Raw genomic sequence first — 11,558 nt, 5'->3', positions numbered from 1 at the left:
AATTGCTTAGAGAAACAAACCTTATTCATGTTTGTAAAATTTATTTTCGTTGCTTCAAACCAAAATTAACATCGGAGTTGCACTTGGTTTAAAATTACAGAATGGTATTTGAGTTTTACTTAATACTACCATAGAGGAAGGACACATTTTGTTTGTATGTTTGGCATGACTTGATTTGATAACAATATTGAATAATACTTTGGATATACTGATAAGGTAAAATACAAGTGCTGTTTCTCTAGGCTAGGCCTTTATAAATATTTTTGTGCGTTTCCTTACATAATACAAACATTACGTTTTGTTGGCAAAAATATTTCGGCTGTCCATTTAATCCAGGCCGACAAAACGAATATGGAATAGAGATACTGTTTAAAAATTTGAATACAAACTAGTGAATAAAATTAATAATCACATAATGCATAGATAATAGATAAGCAGGTGCCAATTTCACACAGAACTTAGGACTACATGTATAGTCCTAACTTGGATGAGTTACTCCGGATTTTGTCTGGAGACTCCACTCTAGTTCCTTATTGCTTAGCTATATCTTTACACACGACTAAAATACCGAGTAGCCCGTAAAATGTTTTAAAAGAATTACCTTCCACGAGTATTCAATATATAAACACCATCCCACCAACCTTTAAACACAGTCATAAAATAATTTACGACATGATCACATGTTGCTTTTGAACTTCCCAAATCAGCAAGTTTAGCAACAACAACTGTTGAGTGTCTACAAAATATTTTCTCTTGAAGATTAGTTTTGGTATAAACTTTATAAAAGGGGTTGGCATTCTGTCTTTAAGTTTTATTTGTAAACCTCTAATCCCTGAAATAATTGATGAATGTTTCAAATTATTTAATACATGTTAAATTTGAATCGGATATAAAGAAAATCATTTGATTTGACCCATACCCTTATGCGTGTAAAGCATTGTATCAGCACTTTCCATGCAGGGTTCCAATTTGGGGGTCAAAACCACAGAACTGCAGCCATTGATTTCACCAAACTCATCCTAACTTAGTATTAATCTTAGGAATAAGGACGAGTTAAGTTCCCTATCTGAAGACGTAGGATGCATTGAACCAATCCTAAGTTAGGACGGATTACTTATCCTAACTCGAGATAGGATTAATCCTAACGTTTCAAGAAATCGGCCGCAGCCTAGGGCTCGTAACTTAAATATTTGACTAGACAGGAATTTATTTTACAAGATCAGAATCAAAATGAGTTACAAAAAAGCACTTAGTGAAGATTCTATCTTGTGTGTAAATTTAAAAGAGAACTAAAAGATATCATTATTTCCACAAAGATACTTAAAGACAATGAGGTAGCCTATAGTTTTATAAGTTACATGTATCACACAAGCACGAGTGGAATACAAAAAAAATATATAGCGCTTCTACTTCCCATATCCAACAAGGCCCAAGGTAATGTTTTTGGTTTTGCACAAGCAAATTTCAGATTTTTTTGTGTTTTGCGCTGACCGTATGTGGAGAGTGACTCATTGACACTCATAACACGCAGAGTGCAATACAAAAACTGGGAGTAGGTTATCGTCAGATATTAGTTCGAGCATCTGATTGGAGGATAAGCGCGTACTGGAAGATATTATTAATAATTTTGACAAGACCACCGGGCTGGTCCAGTCATGAGTTTGCTGGCTCAATGCTAAAACCACTGGCATTGGGGCCTGCGATCCAGTGTAAATTTTGAACCCTGATAAGTCCAGTGCAAAAAATCTACGTATGCACATTACTCAGGTGGGATTTGAACCCTAACCATTTGCTATTCTTGAGCAGATGTCTTACCACTTACTAGACCATTAAGATTGCTAAAAGCAGTTTGAATCTTACCCCATTATTACAACCTGAGAGCAGTTTTTCCAGACGTGTTACCTATTTTATGTGCATTTCCTTTACAAAATACAGAACCTATAAACCCAATCAAAACAGGGGTTGTTTTCTCAAACCTTACTAAATATGTTGTAGTCCCTCACTCGAACGTGCTCAATATTGATTTGTCAGTTGACCTTTACACCCTTAGTGACCTTATGACCTCAGAGTACAGAGTTAGCCAGAATCTCTTTGTACCTCTCCATATTGACATTCATGATGACAGTCCGTTTCTTCTTGTCCCCCCAAAACCCGTTCCAGTCGACGATGAGTTGACCTCTCGTGACCCCAGTCAGTGAGACAGAGCAGGGGCAAGATTTGGAGTCAGTGATGATGGATGGATCTAAGGCGACAGCTGAGGCGAGCGCATCACAGCAGTTCCAGCCGTCGCTTTCTATACACCCAAACTGAGGCCTCAGCTGCAAATGCCACAAGAAAAGGGGCCAATTATTGCCAGATTTGTGGACGAACATTATAAATACCTTAAAGCCATTAGACCCTTTCGGTAAACAGTGTTGTCCACGGCCCACACTCTGTGTACCACAACTTTTATATGAAATAACAAACCTGTGAAAATTTAGGCTCAATCGGTCACGGAGTCGGGAGAAAACAACAACAAAAAACACCCTTGTTTCCGCGCGTTTCGCCGTGTCATGACATGTGTTTAAAATAAATCTGTAATTCTCGTTAACGAGAACTTATATTGTTTTGCTGTTTTCTCAAAAAGAAAGGCATTTCATGGAATAATATTTCAAGAGAAGTCTTTCACCATTGCCTTCTGTAAACCCTGTAAGTTATTTGTAAATCTGTGAACTTTTTGTTTCTTTTTCTGAACCGAAAGGGTCCAATGGCTTTAACATGGAATATATTCACCCTCATCATGTCATCTTTGATTGATGATTCCTGTCTCTAGCCTCACATTTAAATTGTATAAAATGCCACTGTTTTAAATAACCCTTGTGCGAGCTTCTTCATAATTCAAAAACATTTGATGGCGTCACATTTCGAAAATGCATAGTCCATAACATTTTTCTGCGGGAATATTTTGTTCATCTGTATGATGATGATATTCATTCAAAACAGCATCAAATTTGACCTTGTGACCGACCATAAACTCCCCATGATTTTTTGTGTTTTTACATTTTGGTGTGCAGGAGCTATGTTAAAATGATAATTAAGACCCCTGTTCTTACAAACATGTAGCACCATGCAACTGTTTACACAGTGCTATGACGCAATCTGCAGCCAACCACAGATTGTTATTTTATGTATATGTTTAGATACACCAAGTGAGAAGACTGGTCTTTGACAATTACCAATATAGTGTCCAGTGTCTTTAAACACAACATATGGGACCCATACGGCTTTACATAATAATAATGGTTGTAACGTGTCTTGCTTAAGGACATAAGTGTCAGACCAGGACTTGGACCCGCACTTTGCTTGTCATAAACACAAGGGCCCAATTTCATGGAGCCGCTAAGCACCACAATTTGCTTAGCATGAAAAACCAGGATTACTAACCAAATGTCCACGTGATTTTCAGGATAAGCAAGCAACAGCTGAATACCAGTAACAAGCAGTATGCAACAAATGGAAATTTGGTTGGTAATCCTGTTTTTATCAAGGAAGAAATTTCATGCTCAGCAAATTTTTGTGCTTCGCAGTTTTAAGAAATTGGGGCAAGAGCTTGAATCCGGTGATCTTAACCGCTTGGTCCACGACAATCCCTACTTGCAGAAGTACAGTAGAAGCTACAAACCTCTTTATCTGCCATGATGTCGTAGCTTTTCTTGCTGATATCTTTAAGGAAGTTGCTTCTCTTTGTGTCCATCTTCAATAAATCTTCAAAACAATTCTGAGGATACAAATCATTAAAAAGAGCACATTGTTAAAAAGATTACAAGAAGTCAAGAAAGAAACTTAAAGGAAGAAACTTTCCGCCCAACGGTGTGTAATGCAGCTGTTGACAGATGAGGTTGATTAAAAACAAAAAACAAATATACAAAAACTCTTACATGCCATGAACAATGCACAAAAAACATGAAGCGTGGAAAATAGTTTATGCGTGGCAAATAAACTTCAGACAAGGTCAGGATCTTGACAATTTATTTCCCATTTCCAATTAACTACCACTAATCATTGTCAATCTTTTTTTAGTACAATACCTTTTGTGATAACTTGTAACTTTCTCAAACCTATCAAAAAACTATTTAAAATTTTAATCAAAATTGTGGAGTGAAATCAGCCAAGAATCAGATCTAGGATCTTTACAGAGGTTAGGAACAGATAAATTAAAAAGATAATTATCTTAAAATGTAAGTACGTACCAAGGTGACTTCTGTGGTGACAGTCAGCTCCCATGTAAGTAAATACACCTGACATTGAAATGTTTCAAGCACGATGTACGCTGCCTCAGGGTCTTGGTGGAAATTAAACTCTGCAGTTGGAGTCACATTCCCCTTACCTTGACAAACAAAAGTTAAATTTTATCATTTATAACTATAATAATAAACTTGTATATATATAGCGCTTTATCACAGCCCGAAGGGCGTATCAAAGGGCTTGCTTCTGACATTATTACCTCCTCGGCCATAATTCATTCCTTAAGCCAGCTCGGCTCTCTGTAGCCTTGATCAAGGCTGTTGACGTTCTGTTCCCCGGCCCGGTTCGCTGCACACGCACGCAGTGCATACACAAAAACGTACATTACCATACATTGTACAGCGAGAACAGTATAGCGTAGTCGTGAGAACGGTCTTGTCTTTGTATTTTCAACCTCATACACGTGGCTCAAACAACGTATGCACTGTGTTATGTATGAGGTGCGCTGGCGGAATTCAGTGATGGGGACTGGGATTTTGCAGATCGCGGCTGGCTGTAGCGCCTTGATCAAGGCTAGGCTCTCTGGGGAGTTTTTAGCCGGTGCTGCTAGTTACTGGGCTCCAAGCTAATCATTCACATAAACCATCTAAGCTCTCACAGGTACCCATTGTACCCCTGGGTGGAGAGAAGCATGGTTTTAATACAAGTGCCTTGCTCAAGGACACCAGTGTAATGACCAGTATTGGAACCCACAACATGAAACCACGCACAACATGATGACAATAAACTTATTTTTACCTCTGCTGAAATCCCTCTACACCTATCCCTATAGGAACAAAGAAAAGAGAAACCAACGAGATACAAAAATATTACATTATTTCACTTTACATTTTGTACCTGTACACCAATGTGTGCAAAGCACTCTATTATCTGTACTCCCTCCCCCCCCCCCCCAAAAAAAAAAGTCCTACAAAACAAAATCTACAGACTTGTTTACTTCGGCATGTTCGGTGGTAGTTGAAACCGCCTCAGAATGTGCCATATTTTTAACCATGCGAGGGTACTCTCAATCACTTCCGAGGCATTTTCATTCATACCCAACACAGTTATTAAAGAATGAACACATTACCACCACAGATATCTAATCTATTACGGACAATAATACTTTAAAGGAGCCGTTACAATCCACCTCTAACGCAACTTAAAAACTATGGCGCAACAAAAGTGACAAAATGCCTATTAAAACTGTGCAGGAGGACGAATCGCATGTACCCAAGGAAGTGATAAAAATACTATTGAGAGCGCCCACACGTGGTCAACAATATTGCGCATCATCACTGGTCTCAGAACTATCAAGGTGTTTCAAAATACAATGTATCTGTTGCAAAGCACAGAGAGTTGTGACAGACTCAAATTTTGACCAAACCAGAATCTATGGTTAATGGCTAAAATGCTCTTTTGAGAACGGTTGTTTTGTCAAAACATGAGGCCATCAACATTTCGTTTTCTCACCATGCATGTTTCCTCCCATAATGTAAACTGCCTTCAGTTTAGACGAGAACCCAGGATCCATCCGCTCTGCAAGAGCTAGATTTGTCAACGGTCCAATAGCAATCAGTGAAATTAATCCTGGATGCTTATTGGCCAGTGAGATGAGCATATCAACGGCATGTTCGGCACGGTGGTGATCTGGGTGAATGGTAAGCTTAGCATGAGGAGCATCACCGAGGCCATCTTTGCCGTGGAAGTCTGCCTCTGGAGTCGGCATGAGGAGAGCACTGGCAGCTCCTTGGAAGACTGGAATCTGATTTTTGAAAAACAAATGTTTTAAAAAATTACTTCAGTTATAGGGGCTCAATCGGAGCCCAATTTCATGGCTCTGCTTACTGCCAAACTCTGTGCTTATGATCGCCATTCTCTGCTTACTGTGTAAGCTCAGAATTTCTGCGCTAGCTGTGTAAGCAAAGAATGCCTAGAACATACAGTGGTAACGTGGAGTATGCACACCCACAAGCAAAAAATTCCCAGCTAACCCGTTAAAATGAGGCACGTGAATTACGCCACAGATATGTGATTGAGCCTACGCCCAAATCACCTTTGACCTCACATCATTTCACATGTCCTCATGGTTCTGGAGGTTTGCAGTTAAATCAGACGTACATGTGTATATATACTGACCAAAATCTGTCCTTAAGTCCTTATGGATAAGGACAGGGGAGCAGTCTAAAAAACACAGAGATGGTCCCTAGAGGGCGCCATTAGACTTGCTTTTAAGTCCCTCCTCAACAGTGAATGTTTACCATCTTACTAAGTTCATCAGCCAAAGAATGGAGGAGTTCACTAAAGAGGTAGTTCAGATGAGCTGACACTAAGCAAGACTTACCTCTTTCTTACCACATGCATCTAGCACCCTGTGTACGTTGTACCAGACCTTATCCACATGGACATTTCCTTTTACACACGTTATAGCAAGTACTTCTGCGTCTAGATTATTACTAAGGGCGACCATGATCGCATGGGCATCGTCAACTCCTGCATCGCAGTCTATCACCATGAGATTCTTGGAAGACATCTGGAAATTGGTGGGGTCTGTTGAGTTGAAAACAAAAGATTCAAATGAGGTTTTAAAAATTGCACTTAAAGGGGCACACCGACTCACCGTATACGCAATTAAAGTGGTGTAGAATCATTAATAAAATTTGTTTAGATGGTTGGCTTGCTGTACTCCTTTTTTCGAGGTTTTTTCATTATCGGTCGTACGAGCTGACTAGCTAGTGAGTCCGATCATGAAAACATTTCAGCACCCACTGGGTCTACTTGGACGAGGTTCATTCCGCTATCTGGCTACCGTCTCCACTAACAGGATGAACCTCATCCTCTAGTTCTAGGAGTATACAATTAGCAAGTACTTGGGACTACAGTATATAGCATGCACTGATGATGCATGCCCATAAACTTCACTGTCCTTTCTTTCCATCTTTGGCCTGAACATGGCCTGAACTATTTATAAATATTAGGGATAGAATCCAAAAATTTCAAATTGCTCACATCAAGTTACTTTTAGGCTCATTCAAAGCAGATAACTATTAAGAGTAAAATGCCACCCCAATCATCAAATTCGGCAAAGCGAAAGATGAGATATGGATTTTTAAGTAGTTACAGTTTACTGGATCTAAGCAATTTTTTTCTAATGGGGAACACACAAAAAAGTAAACAAATTAAAACAACAATTCAGTACATGTACAATTAACTTTTATTTCAAATTTTACCCAACTATAGCAGAGACATGTACAAAGCTGATCACATGGTTTGTTATTGTGATTTGATATGCAAAACAGTGCTAATTTTTTGCCATGGAAACAAAGGTAAATAACAACATAATTAAATAACAACATAATTAAAATTTACAAGGTACATTGAAATGTAAGAATCTGGTCAGTGGATTTAAATACAATTAGACAACATGTTTACAAAATATCAACTTCTTAACAAACATCCGAGAAATAGTGCATTGAATTTATTACAACTTTTATGGAAGCTTTTCAACAGTAAACAATGTTGTAAACAAATTAAAGCAGTTGTATATACTAAGTGTTTGAGGTATAAACCTGAAATTTCACAAACTTATCAATCAAAGCGCTAGCTATTTAATGAAATAAATGAACAATGGTATTTTAAATTTGAACAATGTATGGTTGCCTTGAAAACAAACGAACCAAATTATTTTAACAAAATTGTATAAATGTTCATTAATATTATGACTTTGCAAAGTCACTTTGCTAATTTGTTGTGGCTAAGTGGTTATAAATGTAACAGGAAACAGCCAGTGTTCATATTAAGATCAAATCCCATCACGATTAAAAGTTATTGTGCTTTTAATTTGTTTACTTCAATGACAAGCAACATACGTAACTGAGTAATAAGCACATTCTGTATTTATAAGTAAACAATATTGTAAACAAATTAAAATGGCTGTAAATAAACAGCTGTACATGATATGAAGTTAAAATTTTGACTTGTCATTATTAATTATCAATAAAAACCACAAGGGAAACTGACTGGGTAAATTTTTAAATGATTTTTGGGGTTGACTAGAGTGGGATTCGAACCAGCGACCTCGGGATTAACGTGCCGGCACTCTGCCAACTGAGCTATCTAGCCCTATGTTGGCAGTGTCCCTATTTTGTCAATATCTTTGTTAGTCAGAAGCCATACAACCGTAAACTGCTGTGCAGCCAGGGATCAAACCCAGATTACGATACAACCTGGAAAGCGGCAGCCAGGGGATCACCTTAAGGGGATGCAACTTTTTGTTTCAGATATCAATATAAATATTAAGATAATAATGCATGGTTACCATGGACACAAAAGACAACAACAATGTAATGCCTTTTTCAATTCCATAAGCTCATACCACAGTCTATTTGTGCTTTGACTTGGACACCTCCAGTTCTTTTCTTAGTTTGGCATTTGCCTCTTGTAACTCAAGAATGTGTTCTTTCTGTTCCTTAATCTTCTGCTCAAGATCTTCTGCTCTTGACTGCTCCAACTCCAAATCATGCTCCAATCGCTGACACTTGTAATTCAACTCTTTAAATTCACCCTCCAGCGACCTTTTGCCCATTTTAGCCTTCTCCAGTTGAGTATCCCTTTTGTCCACAAGTTTGTTTAGATCTTTAACCTCCTGCTTTCCCTTCTCCAGCGATTTGACATGATCCCGCTCTCTGCGCTTATCGACACGTTGCTTATGGGGAGACGGCCTGCATGTTAGCGTGGCAACCTCTTCCTTTAAAGATTCATTTTCCAATTTAAGTTGGTCGAATAAAAATTTGGATGTTGTGTCAGAAGTCGATGCTCTTGGTCCAGTTGGCTTTTTATGAGTTGGTAAATTATATTGTTCATTGTTCCAATTTTCAAGCAATGACTTGTCGCGGTGGCTGTCCCGAACCATATTTCGTCTCACCTTAGACAGTTTTGTCCACTGAGCTGTCAAGGCTGCATTGCTAGGTTTTTCGACAACTTCCATCAGCTGTGCTAACCACTCCTGAACTTGAGACCAAGTTGATGATGTTTCCCGTTTGAGTTGTTGGAGTTGCTGCACATGTTGGTTGAGTAGTACATCAGGTTTATCATTGAGTCGTCCTGCTAGTAGATCCTTCAACTGGCTTTCAGATAACAGTGCAGGTCCAGGGTTGCTTTCAATATCACCACACTGCATCAATACATCTATCGGCAATGTACGATACACAGCGAAGTAGAGTTGAAAAGTATTAAGACCGACTGATGATGGATGGCACCGATAGTCTTGGTAACCAGTCTGTGATGGCATTTGGAAAGTGGATGTTTGGGCAGCAAGGATATTGCATGCCATGATCAGCACAAAGCGAGCAATCAGCAAAGTCGGAAGAAATTTGGGTGTATCATCACTCCATTCCTCATAAGACCCGACTGTTTTGATGCTTTAGACGATGGCATAAAAAAAAGTACCAATACGCTGTCTCCATACTTCTACTGATACTCCGATGGTTGGGTGAAGGAAGATAATCCTGGAAAAAAATAAAGGAAGAAATTGATAGTTAAAATATTGAAACAATAACTTATGTCAAAATCATATTTAATCACTAGAAATTAGTGTGACGGGGTCGTCAAATCGAGAACTATAATCTGAAGGTTTATTCTGAAAAAAAACAAAGACACAAACTTATATCAAAATAATAAACATCTAGGCCTATAATGAAGAAAACAATTATAAGAACTTTTAAAGTAAACTATTTACAAAACAAAATCTATAAAACTGGCTGATATTATTAATCTTAATTAATATTTTAATAGGAATATTATAAATCAAGATGAAGAGTATAGAGTGATAATTACCTGAAAATAACGAAGACACAGAAACTGATGTTGATAGCGCCTTTGATACAGAAAATAATGACGACCCCCGCAAAACAATAGGATGGTATTTAGGGGCGAGGGTGCTTAACCATTAAAAAGAGCTACGTCATAGGTAAATACTACGTCACCTAACGCTACGTCATTAAAGTAAAGGCAAATGAATTTTTTTTTTTTTTTGGGGGGGGGGGGTATGCGTGTACTTGTCGTCACATTATTAGAATGAGACGAATTGTTTTTAAAGACAATTGAAATAAGAAATAAACAGACCATCATAAACAATTATTGTAAACCACAATATTTGTATAGCTTTGCAGAATTAAACTAAAACAAGGGGACTTATTAGTAATTACTAAAAAAAATGGGCGAGGCTTCGCTGAAATTAAAAAACAGTTCAATTTTTCAACTATGAAGTTAATAAACATTGTACATGTAGGTCCCTAAAAACATTTTATAAACAGAGGAGAGGTTAACTTTGAACAGAAGGCATGGCAAGGGGACGAAAGGCAGTGCATATTTAATATATTGAGAAAAGTGGGCTTAAATTTAGTAAAATCATTCATTCATGGTAAGTTTCTTAATCTCATATTCTTACCAGAGAAGAGCTCACGAATTGATCCAATGGTAGACCCACTTCTTTTGTGGCTAAGTCTGAATGCTTGGACTTCGTTTTGCTCTTGCAAAGATGACAACACTCCCGTTTAGTTTACGCTAGCGAAATATAATATAATTATGCATTTGAGTATTAAGAAAACTTGGTTTTCTCCCAAGTGTGTTGACACCTGTGATCTTCCCTTGAGGCCGCGCCGCGCTATAGGTTATTCCGCCCTCAAGTGTCAACTGGCAGCCAATGTCAACATTTCCAAAAACTAAACATGGCGGAAAAAGTTGCGAAAGAAGGAGAAACACCAACATCTTCATCCAAGTTGGAAGAAGTCGATGAAAATGATGACCATCTTGACCTTCTTGAAAGTGACTCATCGGAGTCGGAGTCTGAGGGTAGGAGAAAAAAACCGGAGCCCGAGAAGAAAGCCAAAAAGGAGTACAAAGATGAACGAATCAATAAGTCTTTGTCAGAATTAGCGGTAAGATTTATCAGACACACCGCACACACATGTGGGCACCCCCACATGTGTAACTTGTATTTTTTTGGGAAAAGTTTCCGCATGGCGCCACCACTTTTTCATTCGAAATAAAATAATATGGTATTTAATTTACCCGATTGATATATCCCTTTTTGTAAAAATGAGTGAAAAAGTGGTGGCGCCAGACGGAAAGTTATCCATAGTAGTAGGCCTACCAACAATAACCAATAATTAATTATTAAAAGTAAGTGTCATCTTTATTTTATTAAATTTTAATGTCGCATTGCCATTTTGTGACTTCCCGATATGTTCAACGCTTTATTTTTTGGTCACCAAGTGCTGAACCGCAGGTACCAG

At 38.1% G+C, this 11,558-nt stretch overlaps 2 protein-coding genes across 3 annotated transcripts in view; one reads left to right on the top strand and one right to left on the bottom strand.

Annotated features, from left to right (window-relative positions):
* Positions 1-39: 39 nt before the first annotated feature.
* Positions 40-10,904, bottom strand: LOC139938872 (nucleoside hydrolase-like). Of its 2 annotated transcripts, XM_071934519.1 has the most exons (6): positions 10,712-10,903; positions 6,608-6,813; positions 5,737-6,028; positions 4,230-4,366; positions 3,662-3,757; positions 40-2,318 (listed from the first exon to the last, which is right to left on the bottom strand). In XM_071934519.1, exons 2-6 carry the CDS (start codon positions 6,794-6,796, stop codon positions 2,064-2,066), a joined length of 969 nt encoding a protein of 322 aa, XP_071790620.1. In that variant the 5' UTR covers positions 6,797-6,813; positions 10,712-10,903; the 3' UTR covers positions 40-2,063. The 2 variants fall into 2 exon arrangements, with proteins under 2 accessions (XP_071790620.1, XP_071790621.1); XM_071934520.1 differs by lacking the exons at positions 40-2,318; positions 3,662-3,757; positions 4,230-4,366; positions 5,737-6,028; positions 6,608-6,813 and adding an exon at positions 8,254-9,770 and having other exon boundaries at positions 10,712-10,904.
* An 87-nt stretch (positions 10,905-10,991) lies between these two features.
* LOC139938468 (uncharacterized) overlaps positions 10,992-11,558 on the top strand; it is a 71,983-nt gene continuing 71,416 nt past the window's right edge. Inside the window, exon 1 of the mRNA XM_071934013.1 lies at positions 10,992-11,201. Within this exon, the coding sequence (XP_071790114.1) occupies positions 10,992-11,201 (210 nt within the window). The remainder of the gene's footprint in view (positions 11,202-11,558) is intronic.

This window comes from Asterias amurensis, chromosome 6 (assembly GCF_032118995.1).
Source record: "Asterias amurensis chromosome 6, ASM3211899v1".
NCBI classification, from domain to species: domain Eukaryota; kingdom Metazoa; phylum Echinodermata; class Asteroidea; order Forcipulatida; family Asteriidae; genus Asterias; species Asterias amurensis.
Note: the sequence above shows the minus strand (reverse complement) of the source record. Positions and strands in the feature narration are given on the sequence as shown.

Excerpts from the sequence above, each read along its gene's own strand:
- LOC139938872 (XM_071934519.1), bottom strand. The coding sequence starts at position 6,796 with ATGTCTTCCAAGAATCTCATGGTGATAGACTGCGATGCAGGAGTTGAC. Across the intron at positions 3,758-4,229 it reads TCACCACAGAAGTCACCTTG|AATTGTTTTGAAGATTTATT; the intron begins GTACGTACTTAC and ends TTGTATCCTCAG. Across the intron at positions 2,319-3,661 it reads ACATCATGGCAGATAAAGAG|CTGAGGCCTCAGTTTGGGTG; the intron begins GTTTGTAGCTTC and ends TGGCATTTGCAG.